The 18,381-nt window shown below is 47.8% G+C and overlaps 1 protein-coding gene across 2 annotated transcripts; it reads left to right on the forward strand.

Moving 5' to 3' along the window:
* The first annotated feature begins 10,072 nt into the window (after nucleotides 1-10,072).
* Nucleotides 10,073-18,024, forward strand: CMTM3 (CKLF like MARVEL transmembrane domain containing 3). 2 transcript variants are annotated; one of them, XM_045443001.1, is made up of 5 exons: nucleotides 10,073-10,364; nucleotides 13,379-13,534; nucleotides 14,544-14,639; nucleotides 15,072-15,192; nucleotides 16,703-18,024. In XM_045443001.1, exons 1-5 carry the CDS (start codon nucleotides 10,206-10,208, stop codon nucleotides 16,729-16,731), a joined length of 561 nt encoding a protein of 186 aa, XP_045298957.1. In that variant the 5' UTR covers nucleotides 10,073-10,205; the 3' UTR covers nucleotides 16,732-18,024. The 2 variants fall into 2 exon arrangements, with proteins under 2 accessions (XP_045298957.1, XP_045298958.1); XM_045443002.1 differs by lacking the exon at nucleotides 15,072-15,192 and having other exon boundaries at nucleotides 10,097-10,364.
* The last annotated feature ends 357 nt before the right edge of the window (nucleotides 18,025-18,381 follow it).

Below are 18,381 nucleotides of genomic sequence, written 5' to 3' on the forward strand. Positions count from 1 at the left end.
TTCCTCTCAATCCCTGGAGGCGGGTCTCTGAAGCAGGCAGAGGTTTTCCATGTCCAGACGGAGAAGGCGTGCAGTGGGGCAGAGCGTGACTTGATGCAGCCACCTGTCATACTGAGGAGAACCTGGGACAGGGTTGTGGTCACCACAGACTTCAGGAAGATGCCTCTTTGGACCAAAACTACATCCGGTGAGTATCTTCCAGGAGTAAGGAATGACCTGGGGCATATCACCCATGGAAATGGTCAAAATGCAAATTCGGAAAAATCCTAACTACAGGGTAAAGATACCATGTCCTTAAAACAAGGGACTGTAAAGACGACAATAAGCTAACAACAGTTCTTGGGAGGTGGGAGGGAGTAGATTATGAGAAAGATTTTAAAATTTAACAGAAGGGTTGAATAATAGAACAGACAGGGGCATCTGGGTGTGCTGGGTGTGGAGGCTCCTTAAGATTCTCTCTCTCCCTTTCTCTGTGCCCCTCCCCTGTTGGTATACTCTGTCTCTCTAAAAAAAAATAAAATAAAATAAAATAGAATCAAGAACAAAAAGTTGGTTCTTTGAAAATATCAACAAAAAAAAAACAACAAATCTTTAGGTAGTGATGAAGAAAAAAGGGAGAGAACACATAACAAAAACCAGAATTGAAAGTGCAGACATTACTAATGATGATAGAAAAATAAAAACGAATACAAGATTATAACAATTGTATGCCAACAAACTAGATGAAATGGACAAACTAGAAACATACAAATTACCTAAAGTGATTCAAGAAGAAATAGAAAATCTCAACAGATCTACAAAAGATCAAAATAGTAATCAAAAACCTCCCAATGAAGTCCAGTACCAGAGAGTTTCACTGGTGAATCCCACCAAACATTTATTTATTTTTAATGTATACTTTTTAAAGTTTTTTTGAGAGAGTATACAAGTGGGGGAGGGACAGAGAGAGAAGGAGAGAATCCCACTGATGGTGCAGAGCCTGATGCGGGGCTCAAACTCACGAACTGTGAGATCATGACTTGAGCCAAAGTCAGATGCTTAACTGACTGCGCCATCCAGACACACCTCTACCAAACACTTAAAGCAGAATGAATACCAACCCTTCGCAAACTCTTCCAAAAACCAGAAGACAAGGGAACACTTCCTAAGTCATTATATGGGGCCAGAATTACCCCAATAACAAAGCTAGATGAAGACATCACAAGAAAACTATATACCAGCATTCATTGACTGTAGATGTAAAAATCCTCGACAAAATATTAGCAAACCAACTCTAACAACATATTAAAATTATTATATACTATGACCAAGTGGTATTTACCCCAGAATAGTACTGCAAAGTTTTTGAAAACGGAACTGCCACTGGAGTCACAGACCAATGGCAGGTAGGATATTGTGGCCTGAATCTAACCAGTTGATTGCCTGCTTAAAAAAACAAACAACAACAACAACAACAACAACAACAACTAAAAACCAATGCTCTCTATAGGAATTAAGTAAATCCAGAGTTCATAGCATAATATTCAAAATGTCCAAAATACAATAATTACTTGACATATTAAGAGACGGAAAAATCTGGGGCACCTGGGTGGCTCAGCTGGTTAAGCATTCAACTCTTGATTTCAGCTCAGGTCATGATCTTGTGGTTCATGGTATCAAGCCCCATGTTGGGCTCTGTGCTGAATAGCACAGGATCTGCTTGGGATTCTCTCTCTCCCTTGCTCTCTGCCCCTCCCCCACTCATATGTGCTCTCACTCTCTCAAACATTTAAAAAAAATGTTAAAAGAAACAGAAAAATCTCAAAATTTCATGAGAGAAAAGATAATAAACAACCCTAAATATAACAACAAATGTTAGATGATTAGACAGAAACTTTAAAGAGAATATTATAGCCATGCTCTAAGAATAAGTGAAATAATTGGAAGGATAGAAAGTCTCAGTGGAGAAATAAAATATTTTTAAAAATCAGATGGAAATTTTAGAACTGAATACAATAACGAAAATAAAAAATCTCACTGAATGTGCTTAATAACAGAATGGAAATGACAGAACAAGGAGTTCGTGAACTTGAAGACAAATCAAAAGAAATTATCCAGTCTCAGAAGACATGAATAGATACTTTTCCAAAGAAGACATCCAAATGGCCAACAGACATATGAAAAGATGCTCAACATCATTCATCCTCAGGGAAATACAAATCAAAACCACAATGAGATACCACCTCACACCTGTCAGAATGGCTAAAATTACAACTCATGAAACAACAGATGTTGGCAAGGATGTGGAGAAACAGGAACCCCTTTGCAAGGAATGCAAACTGGTGCAGCCACTCTGGAAAACAGTATGGTGGTTCCTCAAAAAATTAAAAATAGAACTGTTCTATGACCCAGCAATTGTACTACTAGGTATTTACCCAAAGGATACAAAAATGTTGATTCATAGGGGCACATGCACCCCAATGTTTACAGCAGCACTATCAACAACAGCCAGATTATGGAAAGAGCCCAAATGTCCATCAACTGATAAATGGATAAAGACGATGTGGTATATATATACAATGGAATACTACTCAGTGATCAAAAAGAATGAAATCTTGCCATTTGCAATGACATGGATGGAAGTAGAGTATACTATGGTAAGCAAAATAAGTCAGAGAAAGACAAATATATGATTTCATTCGTAGGTGGAATTTAAGAAACAAAACAGATAAACACAGGGGAAGGGAAGGAAAACAAGATAAAAACAGAGAGAGAGGCAAACCATAACAGACTCTTAGATACAGAGAACAAACTCAGGGTTGCTAGAGGGAGATAGGTGGGGGGATAGGCTAAATGAGTGATGGGCATTAAGGAGGGCACTTGTAGGGATGAGCACTGGGTGTTATATGTACGTGATGAATCACTGGTTCCTACTCCTGAAACCAACACTACACTGTATGTTAATTAACTTGAATTTAAATAAATTGTTTAAATATAAATAATTGTTTAAATAAAGTAAATTTAAAAAGAAAGTATCCAATTTCAACAAAAAAAGAGTAATAAGATTGAAAAAAAAAAAAAAAAGAAGAAGAAACTTCCAGAACTTTAGAGACAATACCAAAAGAATACTTGTATCACTGGATTCCCACAAAGTATGGAGTGAGAGTGTGGCACAAAAACTTCTTGAAGAAATGATGGCCGACAACTTCCTCAAATAAGCAAAAGACACAAATTTACAGATTCAAGAAATTCAGTAAATTTCTAACAGAAGAAGCAAAGAAATCATACTGGGGTACATCCTAATCAAATTTCTCAACACTGAAGATGAAGAAAAAAATATTGAGAGCACCTAGAGGAAAATGATGCAACAATTTGAATAACTGAGGATTTGCCATCAGAGACCATGGAGCCCAGAAAGAAGTAGCACAATTTTCAAGTGTTAAAGGAAAATAACCATCAAACCAGAATGCTTTATCCAGTGAAAATACCCTTCTTTCATCAATGAAGGCAAAAAAAAAAAAAGACATTCTCAAAAAAAGGAAGACTAAAAGAACACATTGCCAGTAGATCTGCTCTGAAAGAAGCGCCAAAGGAAGTTCTTTAGACAGTAGGGCAATTATACCGGAAGGAAACATGGCACTTAAAAGATAAAGAATGAGCAACAAAAATAGTAAATATCTTAAAAATTAAAAACAGAACTACCATATGATCCAGCAATCCCACTCCTGGATATATGTCCAAAGAAAACAAAATTATGTTGAAGAGATACCTGCACCCCCCTGTTTATTACAGCATTATTTATACATGGAAACAATCTAAGAGTCCATCAATGGATAAATGGATAAAGAAAATATGGCATATACGTATATATATATATACATATATATCATATATATGTATATACACATACACACACAATGGAATATTATTCAGCCTTTAAAAAGAAGGAAAACCTGCCATTTGTGGCAAGATAGAGGACATTATGCTAAGTGAAATAAATTAGAAAAAGACAAATACTGATCTCACTTATATGCAGAATTTAAAACAAGAAAAAAGAAAAAAATGAAACTCAGAAAATGAGATCAGATTTGTGGTCACCAAAGACAAGTGATGGAGGGAGAGAGAATTAGATGAAGGCAGTCAAAAGGTACAAACTTCCAGTTATAAGAGACATAAGTATTAAAGATGTAAGGTGCAACATAACTATAGTTAACATCGCTGTATGCCATATTTGAAAGTTGATAAGAGACTAAATCCTGAAAGTTCTCATCACAGGTTAAAAAACACTTTTCTCTTTTTTTGTATCTATATTTGATGATGGATGTTAACTAAACTTATTGTGTTAGTCACTTAACCATACACATACATCAACTTCTTATGCTGTGCACTTTAAACTTATATGTCAATTATTATTGTATGTCAGTTATATATCAATATAAAACTGGTAAAAAAGAAATAGTAAATATCTGGACAAATAGAATGTACTTCTCAAGTTCTTTAAAATATGTTTGATGTTTGAAAGCAAAAATCTTCTTTTTTAAATGTCTTAATGTTTGTTTATTTTTGATAGAGAGACAGAGAGACAGACAGAGTGTAAGCAGGGGAGGGGCAGAGAGAGAGAGGGAGACACAGAATCCAAAGGTGGCTCCAGGCTCTGAGCTGTCAGCACAGAGGCCAACACAGGGCTTGAACCCATGAACCGTGAGATCATGACATGAGCCAAAGTCGGATGCTTAACCAACTGGGCCACCCAAGAAACCCCACAAGCAAAAATCTTAACATCATCTGATGGGATTTCCAGTATAGGTACATGTAATACATGCGACAGCCACAACATAAAGAGGGGAGGTTAAAATGACATATATGATGTTCAAGTTTCTGCATTGCATTTGAAGTGGTAAAATATTAATTCTAAACAGACTGTGAAAAGTTAAGCATGTATATATTAATCCCTATAGAAAACACTAAAAAACAGTACAAAGAGAGTAAAAAGCTCAATAGATGTAATAAGAGAAGACTAAAAAATATTTAATCCAAAAGAAGGCAAGAAAGAATGGACAAATAAAGAAGGAACAAACAAAATTGTTGACCTAAATCCAAATATAAATAATTACATTAAATATAGATGGTCTAAACATATCAATTAAAATAGATGGTCAGATAAATTTTTTTAAAGACTCAATCATATGCCATCTCCAGGAAACTCTACTTTTTTTAAGTTCTTATTTATTTATTTTTGAGACAGGCAGGTAGGGGCAGAGAGAGGGAGTGAGAGAATCCCAAGCAGGCTACAGGCTGTCAGTGCAGAGTCCGACATGGTGCTTGAACTCACAAACTGTGGGATCCTGACCTAAACTGAAATCAAGAATCAGACACTTAATCGACTGACCACCCAGGTGCCCCAGGAAACTCATTTTAAACAGAATGGTATCGGTAGATTAAAAATAAAAGAATGGAAATAGATACCGCATTTGAACACCAATCAAAAGAAAACCGTAATGGTTGTACTCACGTCATACAAACAAAAAGCAAAAAAACAAAATCACCAGGGATAAAAGAGACACTACATAAGGATAAAGTGATAAATCCACTTTATGAAAATACAACAATCCTGAATCTTCCTAATAACAGAGCCTCAAAACGCATAAAGCAAAAACTGAAAGAACTGAACAAAAACATGGACAAATCTACACATATTGTTGAGGATGTCAACTTTTCCCTCCCAGTAATTGATAGAACAAGTACACAGGAAACCAGCAAGGATCCAGAAAAACGAAATACCACAAATCAACTGGATCTAAATGGCATTTATAGATCACTTCACTCAATAATACATTCTTGTCAAGTGTACGGCAAGCATTCACCAAGATGGCCCATATCCTGAATTATAAGACAAATCTCCATAAACTTAAAAGAATTAAAATCATACAGAGTATATTCTCTGGCATAATGGAATTAATGGAAATTAAACTGGAAATCAATAACAGAAAGACGACTAGAAAATCTCCAAATGTTTAAAAATTGAACAATATACCACCAAATAATCTGCAGTTCAAAGATAACGTTTTGGGAAAAATTAGAAAATATTTTGAAGTGAACAAAAATGAAAATACAACATATCAAAGTTGGTAACATAAAACAAAAGTAGTAGAGAGATAGTTTTAGCGTTAAATGGTTCTATGAGAAAAGCAGAGACAAGATATACAAATGCCAACAAAAAGAAAGTAGGTGTGGTGAAATTAATATTAAATGAAATAGAATCAAAAGCTAAAAGCATTCACTAGGGAAAACAGAGATATCAAAATGATAGTTAATAAATAAATGCCAGGTACTATTCTAAGGTATTTTTATGTATTATCTCATTTAATCCTTACAATAATCATACGACTGGGGTGCCTGGATGGTTCAGTCGGTTCAATGTCCCAGCTCTTGATTTTGGCTCAGGTCATGATCTCAGAGCCACGAGATCAAGCCCACCGTCAGGCTCTGTGCTAGGCACGGAGCCTGCTTGAGATTTCCCTCCCTCTCCTTTTGCCCCTCCCCACTAACACCCCTCCCCACCACCACCACCCCTCCCCCCTCCTGCACACTCACACAGGGCCTGCTCGAGTGCTCTCATCTCTCTCAAAAAATTAAATTAAAAAAAAAATTAAGAAAAAAGAAAAAACTGCTATTGTCAGTCATCACATTCCTAGATTAAAGGAAAAAAACACCAGGTTCTAGAAGGAAAAATCTGTATGGCAAAAGTGCCAAGTAAAAGGCAAATGACAAACCAGGAAAAACTATTCATAACTCACATTTCAGAAAAAGGAAATCTCCTTTTATAATCTCCTGAATATAGGCGTTCTTATGCATCAATTTTTTTAAAGAGACAATTAATAGAAAAACATACAAAGGATGTGAAAAGCAGTTCTCGGAAAAGCAAAAGCAACTGGCTGTTACATATGCAAAAACAAAACAAAAAAAAAACCCTTGATCCACTCATACCTAGAGAAATGCAAATCAACACTGCCCAGGGGGTTTTGTTTCTAAATACCATTCTCCAATAAAAGAACCTGAGTTTCCTGGAGGAACCCTGACTCTAGGGCTGAAATGGGGAGAATACAATATGACCCTGAAGCACCTTATAGGGTCAGAAAATAAGCAAATGAGGGAAAAAAGATGAGGGATGGGTACACAGGAGCCCACCTGAAGGAGCTAATAAAGGCCAAAGATGAAACAATTTAACCAACAAAATTAAGCATGATAGTATTTAATTATAACCCAAAGACTAAAATAAATCAGTGTAGGAGAACAGAAAATATTCCTTACACAGGAATGTAAAAGGAATAGAGAGAGCCCCCCTCCTTCATTCCACAGCAGACATTTCCTGCTGCCATCCTATGTGATAGGTTCTGCACTGGGCTATATGACTGGATCCCATGGAGCTCACAGCCCATGGTGGGAGGGACAGTGGTCACAGGCATCCAGTCACCTCAAGCAGGGGCACCCCTTGGGTTCTACTTGCCCTCTCCCTGGACTCTCTCAGCCACCCGGGTGAGTCACCACATTTTGTGTGAGTATGAGTTCCCTTTCAGTAAAGTGAGATCTGAATTACATGACATAAAATACAACCATTTTAAGTGCATTTGATATGCTTTGACAAGTGTATGTTCCTGTGTAGTCACCACCCTAGTCAAAATAAAAAACACTTCCAGCACTCCAGAAAGCTTCCTCCTGCCCCTACTGATGTGACTTCCGTCACGATAGCTTAGTTTCACCTGTTCTAGAAATTCATAAAAATGTAGTCATGCAATATGTCCTTTTGAGCCTGGCTTCCTTCATTCAACATACTGTCTGCAAAATGCATCTATATTGTTGCATTTGTCAATGATTTCTTCCTTCTGGGGCGCCTGGGTGGCTCAGTCACTTTAGAGTCTCTTACTAGTTTTAGCATAGGTCATGATCTGGAGGCTTCGTGGGTTTGAACACTGCATTAGGCTCCTGGCTGGCAGCTGACTCCTCGTGGGCAGCACTGAGCCTGCTTGAGATTCTTGCTATCTCCCTCCCTCTCTGCCCCTTTGCTGTCTCTGTCTCTCTCCAAATAAATAAATATTTTTAAAAAATGATTTATTCTTTTTTCTCGCTGAGAAGTATTCCAGTGTATGCATACCCCACAGTTTATTCTCTCTGCTATAATAAACTACCAGGCAATGTGCAGTTTGAGCTACGAAAAAGACAGCTGCTGTGAACATTCACGTCCAAGCCTTTGCACTGACGTTGGGTAAATACCTACAAGTAAAATGCCTGAGTCATACGGTTGGCCTCTGTTTAACATTTTAGGAAACTGTCAAACTGTCTTCCGACGTGGAGGTAATCGTTTCCACCCCCATCAGGGGTGTAGGAGAGTTCCAGCTGCTCCACGGTGCGTCCCCAGCACTGCAATAGTAGCATCCGCTTTTACGAAGCCATTTTAATAGGTATAAAATTGTATCTCATTGTGGCTTTAATTTGCCTTCCTAGACGTCTGATGATATTGAATATCTTTTCCTGTGCTTACTGGACATCGTATATCTTTGTTGGATTATCTGTTCAAAACTTTGGCCCATTTAAGTTATTGGGGTATTTTCTTCTTAATAATGAGTTAGTTTTCAGCTGTGATTTAACACTGATCGATATCAGGTTGTCCTCTGTTCTAACCTTCACCTGGCCTCTTTCCAGGCAATCTAGAGTAAGATCCAAACACCAGGGCCTGGTTCTCCACAATCTGTCTCCTCCTCCTGGCCCTTTGTTAGTTCTTTCTTCTACACAGGCTCCTGGCAACCCTCTGAATCAGCCATAACCAGCCAGACATCTATTACCAGGAATTATTTTATTCAGGGATCTGTGGACACATTTAGTTCACTCACTCCCCGCAGATAAGTTGAGGCTCCCTTGCATCCTGCAAATGAAATCTTTCTAGCACTGCTGTTTAATAAATAAATGAGCAAACGAATACCTCTTACCTGGTGGGAGAGATCAGCAAAGTCTTCTTTGAGGAAGTGAAACCACAGTATGACCACAGAATAAAAAAGAGCTCATCACATAACAAGATGGAGAAGAGCATTCCAGGTAGCAGGGTCAGCATGTACAAAGGCCCCGTGGTAGGAGGGAGCATGGCTTGTTCAAGAAACTGTAAGAAAGTCTATAAGTAGGAGAGACAAGGAGCAGAGGACAGCAAGAGATTATGGTTTTAGGCTCTTTACCAAGACTCTGAGCAAGATGGGAAACTCCCAAGATTTGGGGGGTAAGGGAAATGGAGGTGATCCTGATTGAAGATTTAAGCATCCTTCTGGCTGCCAAGGAAGGAAGCAGAGAGGCCTCTTAAAGACACCCTCCTAGGAGTCCAGGGAGGAGGCAGGAGTACTCTGGGACGTAGTCGAGTCCTTGGTGGCGGTGAGAAGTGAACAGAAACAAAGCTTTAGAAGATTAAGATGTGCAGGCCTGGTCACGGACTGATGGTGACGGTGAGGGAGAACGAGGACAGCCCCAGGCTCAGATCTTGGGGTGGAAGGATGGATGGCAGTGCCCTTCACTGGGGCTCAGGCGCCATCTGGGTGTCCTCCAGGGATGAACGGGGAGAGGGAGCAGAGGGCAGGCCAGGACAGCCAATGCAGAGGCCCAGGAGATGGGTTGGCCAGGGATGGGAGGGCAGGCTAGGGGAGAAAGAGAGAGTGAGGTTGGGGAGCTGACAGAGCGATCAAAGCGCCGCACGGGGACCAGAGAGAGGTTTGCAGTTTGGGCGCTTCGGTTTCTGGGTCCCGGACACAAGTAGTGACGCGGGCAGGAAGCTAGACGACGCAGCGCGAGTACACAGCCCGAAGCAGGGAATGGAATCCCCGACGGGGTGTTCAGGGACGGCAATTAAGAAGGTCTCGCGGGTGAGGGGAGAGTGCGGGCGTCTAAGGAGGCCCCAGCCCAGCACCAAGAACCGCAGAAAGGGCAGCCGGGAGCCAAGAGAAGTAGGAGAGGAGGGGGGGCGGAGCGGAAGGGAGCGGGACAGCGGGGGAGCACGAGACAGAGAGGACGGGAGGAGGGGGCAGAGCAGGAGGGGAGGGGAGGGGCGGGGCGGGGGCGGGGCGGCGGGGGGATGCTCCCCCGCTCTCGGGTCTCGCCTTTTTCTCCTTCCGCACTGTCTGGGTTTCCGCTTCCCTCCTGGGCGCGGGGTGAGGGAGCGGGGCCGCGCCTCGGTCCCGGCCGCCGCCGCCATGTGGCCCCCAGACCAGGAACCCGACCCGGACCCCGACCCGGCCCCGGCGCGCGCCGGACGCTCCCCGCCGGGCGCGGCGATGCCCGGGCTCCGCGCCCTCCTGCCGGCGCGCGCCTACCTCTGCTCGCTCAAAGGCCGCCTCCTGCTGGCAGAGTCGGTGAGTGCGACGTGGGGCCGGGGCTGGGGCCCGGGTCCGCGGAGGCGCCGTCGAGACTCCCGGCCCCGCCAAACCCTCGGAGCCGAGGAAGGGGGGCGGATCTGGGTGCATTCCCCAGGCGTCGGGTGGCGCTGACCCTCAGCGCGCGAGACCGAGGCGAGATGGGGTCTGAATCCAGGCCCTCCCAGCTCCCTAAACCAACATGGGGGACCCGTCGAGAAGCCTGGGGCCGGGTCCCGTCCACGCGACGGCCGGGCCACTGGAAACCCAACCCAGCTCTGTGTGACTCCGGGCGCCCCCGCTCTCGCTGGGCCCCCGAGACGGGTTGCGTCCCTGCATCTTCTGGCCTCCGTCGCGGGCGCTCCGCTCCGCTCCGCAAACCCTCCTGCCATCCCTGGCTGCGCCCCGGGAGGAACTGGGCCCCTTCGGCGCTTCACGACGCTCGGGTGGGGGGCCAGGGTCAGTTCTCTGCGCTCTTGCCCGCTTTCCTGGGCGCAGGAAGGGCCGGCCGGGCCTCGAGCTGCGGGGCAGAGGCCAGAGTGAACTCCTGCCAGCTGAGACGGGGAACAGCGGGTAGTGGGAAGGGGACCCCCGGGACTGGGTGAGGCTAAGGCTCGCAGGCAGACCCCTCCCCCCGGGTGCACGGGGCCGGGGCGGGAACCCAGCGGGGTGACTTCATCCTCCTCCTCCCCTCCCTCGCTTGGATCCAGCCGCCCCGCCCCCTCCGAGTCCTTCCTCCTTTTCGCAACCCCCACCCCTGCCCGTCAGGCCTTTGTCTTCGGGACACTCCGAAAACTCCGGCGCAGTCAAGTGTGTGGGGTGGGGGGTTGGTGCTGGCCTCCGTGCAGTACCGGGGAGGAAGAGGCCGGGCACAGGGGAGGCGAGGTAGGGAGGAGCTCTTGTACCTTAGATTTCCCAGCAGTTTGACAGCCCCTATCCTTACTCCCACTTTGCAGACAAGAAAGCTGAGGCCAGAGCATAGGGGATTTGACAGGTGGGTCACTTGAGGGCTGGGTGACACCAAGGATGGGAGTGGAGATCAGAGGAAGGAGGCTTCTGCCCCCACACTTCTTCCTACTGCCCGGGGCAGATGTCCCCGGCCCGCGTCGCAGTCACTTGAGTCAGCAAGCAGGAGGCAGACTTTGAGCGGGCAGATGCCAGTTCAGCCCTGGAAATTGATGGGAACCTCTTTTGCAGAGAAGCCTTTAATCCACAGGCCACTGAGGGGCCCCAATCCCAACCCACTCAGCCCACCTCATAGAGGAAGTCCTTGGTGCATAGCTGGGTGTCAGGAATCCAGACCTAGGAAGATAAAGAAGTGGGGAGGAAGGGTTAGGGGTGATCACTGAAGACACAGGGGAGCCATTCTGGTCCCTCTTGGCTCCCTCTGGTCACCTCCGGCTGCCTCCAGGCCCCAGCAAGTAGAGAGACTGACATGGACGTGAAAGGCAAGGAAGTAGCCACCAGGAATTAGGGAATGAGGAAGCAAGAATGGAGAGGGGGATCCCCAAAATCTGGCTTTGGGGGCGGTGGACAGGAAGGGGAGAGACAAGAACAGCCCTCTCTTGAGGAAGTACAGCTGGGGACAGAATTTGGTCGGGGTCCCATGGACTTGCTTTCCTGGGAGACCTCTCTCTATGCCTTTATTTCCCATCTGTTCCACTTGAACTTAGTTACTTCCATGGCCATGCTCAGGGCTGACTTGTGCCCTGGGGACTCCCCGGGATCTCTTCATTTGTCTGAAGTGCATTTGTCTGAAGCAGCCACAGTGTTTCCTGTGTGGCATCTGGGTGTCCCTCAGGGCCCCTAGGCCCCACTCCAAGCTACTCAACCATGGGCATGCTGAGCCCAGCCCAGCCATAGTGACAGAAACCAGGACAGATAAAGGCCAGCAGCCGTGGGGCAAGAACTACAGCTGTGTGGTCAGCTAGCCCTGGGTTCAAATTCTGGTGCCTTTTTTATTGCATGACACTGAGCAAATGTCACTTCACCTGTCTGCACCTGTTTTCTCATCTGTAAAGTGGGCTGTGAACAAGCACCTGTGCATAGGTGGTTGTGAACATCCCACAGACCTCAGCGGGCACTGGCCTGGGGAACAACAGCCCCGTCAGTCAGCGTAGTCTGCCCTGCAGCGCACCACATGGTCTGCAGAACTAGCTAGGGGCCTCCGCATCTTCCCGCATCAGTTCCCACCCACAGCACATGTGCAGGGCTGCGGAGAACTCCAATTCTTGCTCCTTAATGCAGTGAGCCCTTTTCACAAAGGCTGGAGGGGTGATGCAGCAGGGCCTCAAGTGTCAGGGTCAACACTCCCTCCTGGATGTTTTTTTCTTCTTACGAAAATTTGCAAATCTCTAAAAAACCCGAACGGTTATACTGTTAATGCCCATATACCCACCGCCATGCTTGCTTTATCACATATCTTACCCATTTACCTGTCCACCAAGCGAATTTAGTTTTTGATGCAAAGTAAAAATATACTTTGCCCGCATCAGTACATTTCACCTCTGAACACTTCAGCATGCATATCATTAACTAAAGCTCCAGATTTATATATTTTTTCAGCTAACATTTACATTTTGGGGAGTTGGGGGTAATTTTTTGAAACTGGTTCCTGCTTAGTGACTGCTAAGGTTTGATTTGCCCTATTGAACGCCGTCTGAGCTGGGTGCCCTGTTGGGTGGTTTCTGCCTTAGAGCCCGCTGGGGTGGGGGTGGGGTGAGCAGCTGTAGGAGGCAGCCTGGCCGGGTGGGGGTGGGGAGTGCTGGCGCTGGACACACATGAGAAGCTGGGGCTTCCTGACTGGGTCCTGGCAGGGAGCTGGTGTAGGGTCCAGATGCAGAGCCATGCCCAGGGGCTTAGGGGGCAGCGCGGGTGTGGGCCAGCGCCCCACAACAGGGTTCTAATCCTGGCAGTTGTGGGACTGTGGGCAGGTCACCTCCCCTGTTCCTGACTGCAGAGCACTGGGCCAGGGGTTGTGCAAGGGCACTGACTTTCCCTTGCCTCACCTCCAGGGTCTGTCGTTCATCACCTTTGTCTGCTATGTGGCATCCTCTGCATCCGCCTTCCTCGCGGCACCCCTGCTGGAGTTCCTGCTGGCCCTCTACTTCCTCTTTGCTGATGCCATGCAGCTGAATGACAAGTGGCAGGGATTGTGCTGGCCCATGATGGTGAGGGCTGGGCCCCAGGAGGGAGGGGTTTGGCTGCATTTCAGCCCTCACCTTTCACTGTGCTGGAGGGGCTGTTTGCCGTAGGTTGGAGCCAGGCCCCACCACTCAACAGCCGCGTGCCCAGAGCAGGTTGCCTTAACCTCCAGGGCCTCCAGTGCCCCTCCCTGAGGCAGGGAACCTTAGCCGGCATCATGGCCCCTGGCCACCAGGTGGCGCTGGTGTTCCCAGCTGGGCCTGCCGGAATGAGCCTCCGCCGCAGGAATTCAAGCCATTTCCAAAAGGGCAAGGCAGGTTAACTGAGGGCTTGCGGGGCTTGCCCAGGCCTTAGCCATCTGGCAACTCGTTTTGTCACCTTGGGAGGCCTCAGAGCCCCACCTCAAACCTTGCTGTTTGAAAAGGGGCAGAAAGGCTGCCATTCAACCCTGGTCTCTTGACTTCGTATCCCATATACTTCCTGATGGGCTACAACCTGTGTCCCCATTGTAGAGACAGGGGAGCAGAAACCATGATGCATAAATGGATCTGCCGCAAGTATGTGGCACAGTGAAGCCCAGGGCCAGTTCTCCCCATTGGAGAGCAAGCAGGGAGCAGATGAGCAGGTTTCCAACTTCCCCTTTCTTGCGGAACAGGGAGACCTGCATGTGGGCCAAGCCGCAGGGCAGGTGCAGCCTGTTGTCCACGGGGCAGTGGATGGCCAGCTGGACCGGGGACAAGGCAGCCTCAGCTGCTCGAAGCCCGCAGGGGCACCTAGGCAGGGGCAGGAATGGGGGTGGGACGAGGACCAGGGAGTGCAAACAGAGAGCCCGAGGATGCCAGATCTGCAGGGCCAGCTGTGTTTCCAGGCTGCCGGGCCCATCATCCCCTGGCCAACAGTGGGTTCCAGCCCCATTCCTGCCACCTGGTGCCCTTCTGAGCCCCTGTCCCCTGCCTGGGCTCCCAGCTGCCCCTCCCCAGTGCTGTCCTCCACTCCTGGGAGGCCAGGGCAGTGACTGTGCCCACCGCTCCCCAGGACTTCCTGCGCTGCGTCACAGCAGCCCTCATCTACTTCGCCATCTCCATCACAGCTGTTGCCAAGTACTCGGACGGGGCTTCCAAAGCAGCTGGGGTGAGTAGCTGCCCTCTCCCTGGAAGGGGTTGCCCAGCAACACCCCCTTGGGTTCACCCTACCCCAGATGCCCCTCGGACACTCCGTGGCTGGGGCACAGTCTGTCCCAGCTTAGGCCCCTCGGGGCTTCACGTGGATCTCAGCTATTCCAAAGTCCTCTTATTGGAGATTTAATCCACCCTGAGTTTTGAAGGCTGTTTGCCCAGCCAAGATAACAGCTCATTTTCCTCCTTGTCGGTACCGGGAGGGGTCTGTGCTTGCCAATCGGAGCTGCTTTTCCAAGCAGATAAAGCCAGGTGGTAGCTTCTCAGGCCGCCCCCCCCCCCCCCCCCCCCCCCCCCCCCCCCCCCCCCCCCCCGTTCCCAGGCTCTTGGACCAGGGACTCCCAGCTCCCGATGACAGACTCCATCCACCTTGTGTCCTATCCCACAGGTGTTTGGCTTCTTTGCCACCATCGTGTTTGCAATTGACTTCTATCTGATCTTTAATGATGTGGCCAAATTTCTCAAACAAGGGGACTCCGCAGACGAGAACACAGCTGACAAGGCAGAAGGTGGGTGGCCACCCTGTGGGTTTTTACCTGGGAACGTGGCTTATCACCCCCGGGGACCCTGCTCTCCCTGAGGGATACCCAGCCAGTTTGCGGCTCCAGGAGGAGCGTCCCCACAGGCCGAGAGTGTCTTCGCAGCCTGGTTCTCCTGCTCCTTCATGCAGCTGGCTCTCCAGGGACCCTGCCCTTGCAGGAATGGTGAGCTGAGGGCAGGCCTGGCATTCCTCTTCTGTGACACCTTCGCTGATGAGCCCCCGGGGGTAGCCAGTCACTGGGCTGCAGAGCTGCCACCGGCTCGGACCAATGCACCTGCCCACCCCCCACCCCAATCTCACCTGCCTGTGGCTCAGGGACCAGAGAACCAAGCTCTCCTCCTTACCTGCAGCACCGAAACAAGCTCAGTCAGGCTTATGAGCCAGCAGAACCCACCCTTCTGCTAAAAATATATGAGGCTCATCTCGTCCCATCCCATACTAAGGCTAAAGCTAGGTTAAATGTTCCTAGATGTTTTCCTTAGGTCTTTGTGACCTGCTTACCAGTTGCCTGCCTGCTATGGATGCTTCTAGACAACCACTCTAGTGGACGAGTAGGAAGTAGCAGTGGAGACATGTGTTTGAATATTTTGTGAGCTTTAAATATTTGAAGGTACATAGTTATATATAGTAATTTTTTTTGCTATAAAATTATTCCTAGCTTATGTGTTAGAATGAATACAGCAAAACCACAAACTCATGCCAGTCCAGCCCTTGGCACAGGGAGTTAAGGTTTATGGAGGCTCTCTGAGCTTGTCCATGACCCAGGAACAGTATGAGGACTGACTGGGGTTCTAAGGGACAGAGATTGGTCCCTCCCTGAAAATAGCAATTGGCACTGCTGGGGGAGGTGCGGGAGGTTTATGACTTAGGTGCTTTTCCTTCCTGAAGGTTCCAGAAGGCTCTATAGAGTACTCTTCAGTATTGGGATTCTAGGAACCTTGGAGTTACACCGCATAGATAGGCCCTTAACGTTATAAAATGTGTCTGATTACTATATAAAATTAGGATTGGGGCAAGGAGGATGGAAACTATAAGGTGGCTAAAAAGAGGCTTCCTTATTTTCTAGTATATTTTAGTTTCTTGGGCCAGAAAATAGCTGTCCCCACCTTGCCCTGCTGAATTGCAGAGTAGGGTTGGGTTTGGGGTGCAGACATACCTCCCTGACACCCCGAAGTGAGAATAGCCCAGGATGACAGGGGAGAGCCTAGAGCAGAGGCATCTGGGCTCCACCCCCTCCACGTGGCCATGCCCTGGAGGTGACAGCAACCGCCTGTCCCAGGTCCCAGGCACGGGTGTTGGGGGGAGGGCAGCCTTCACACCAAGTAGATACCACCATCACAGTCAGCTGCAGGAGGGGCCTGAGTCCAGAGCTCCAGCCAACAGCCAGAAACCCAGCCAATCTCCCCAGAAACAGCTTCCAGGCACCGCTGGTCTGGAAGCTCCCACCAAGCATCCTCTTTGCTTTCCTTTCCTTTCAGAAGAGAATTCCGACTCTGACTCTGACTGAAGGCCTACCCTGCCCTGGCAACCCGAGCCTCATGGGCCTTGACTGCTGCACCCTCTGACCAGGAGAGCCAGGACGTGGTCAGGGGACCGTGTGTGTTGGGAGAAAGGCTGTGACCTCAGCAGCAGTGGGAGTTGCTGAGGGAGCCAGCCTCCTCACAGCCCCAAGGTGACTTTCCCAAGCCCAGCATACAAATCGGCACCCCTTGGCTTAGCCCCATCCAACCGCCCCATACACAGGGGCTTCGTGAATATTCTGCCACTTCTCATTTCTGCCCCGCAGACCTTAAGCCTTGTAACCTCCCTGCCAAAAATCAGCACAAGGGGACAGAGCTGATGGAGCCTTGTTACGGGAGGCATCTCATGCTGCAAAGCTGGCAGGGGGTGAGGGGGAGGCGGGTAGATGTAGGGCAGAAACCACCACAAGGCCAACCTGCTGGGCCCCAGGGGGGTTTGTCTGCATTTGCTCACAACAGGCACTTTGTGGAGAATAATCCTTCTAAGATTCTTTTGTTCAAGGAGTACCAGCTGCCTCTTCGTTTCTTTTTGTTTTTGTTCTTAGTGTTTATTTTTGAGAGAGAAAGAGCATGAGCAGGGAAGGGGCCGAGAAAGGGAGGGAGACAGAATCCAAAGCAGGCTCCAGGCTCTGAGCTGTCAGCACAGAGCCCGATGAGGGTCTCGAATTCATGAACCTCGAAATCGTGACCTGAGCCCAAGTCGGACCATTAACCAACTGAACCACCCAGGCGCCCCTGCCTCTTCATTCTTGAAGCAGGGAGAAAACTGACCTTGGCTCTCATCTGGGAGAGAGCGGGTCCGTAACGGGCACCTCACGCCCTCGGAAACCACGTCTTCTCTGGGCAACATGCCAGTTGTAGATTAGCTTACTAGGTCCAAAGGAGCGAGGGTACCTAACAGTGAAGTAACTGACAGCGTCCTGGGTAGCTGGGCGGGCCCAGCCAAACCCTCTTGCCCGCCAGCAGGCGAGAGGCTCCCAGGCACTCAGCATGACATGTTTCTCGACCCCAGAGCAGGTCTCCTGACCACCTCTCCAGAGGTGAAATGTGCCTTCTGTGTTCGCCTGAGGACCTGTGCAGTGTATGTATGTTCAATAGGATTTTGTAACTGTATGTAATTTTTTTTTTTTTACACAATAGTAGCTTCTTTAAATGGCCTTTCCTGTGACCCAAGAGGCCTCATGAATGAGCCAGACATGGACCATGTCTTGGGCATTTGTAACCTTTGTTCTTCTCTTGCATGTGAAAAAAGCCATAATGGATTAAACCAGACTACCTGCCTGGAGTGTATGTGTTTGAAAGCCCCTCACACTCCCCAGAGCATGCGGTCCAGGGTCACGCTTCAGCACAGACTGGGCACATACACGGTGAGTCCCGACAGCACCAGGCTTTGATAGCACACGCACATTTGCTCCACACCAGGCACACCTAAGCATCGGACGCCTGTGCTCTCATCTAGTCTTCACACGATCCTGTTTCACTGTCCAGGAAACTGACAGAAGGTTCAGGAACTTGCCCAAATCATCATGGCCCCTTTGAGGAGGGCCTCTCACTTATCTATCAGGATAACCACCCACGGCACCTCTGAGATAGCCAGAACCTGGGCCTCTTGTGGTTTGGAAACTGGTCGCACGAGG

This window comes from Leopardus geoffroyi, chromosome E2, assembly GCF_018350155.1.
Source record: "Leopardus geoffroyi isolate Oge1 chromosome E2, O.geoffroyi_Oge1_pat1.0, whole genome shotgun sequence".
NCBI classification, from domain to species: domain Eukaryota; kingdom Metazoa; phylum Chordata; class Mammalia; order Carnivora; family Felidae; genus Leopardus; species Leopardus geoffroyi.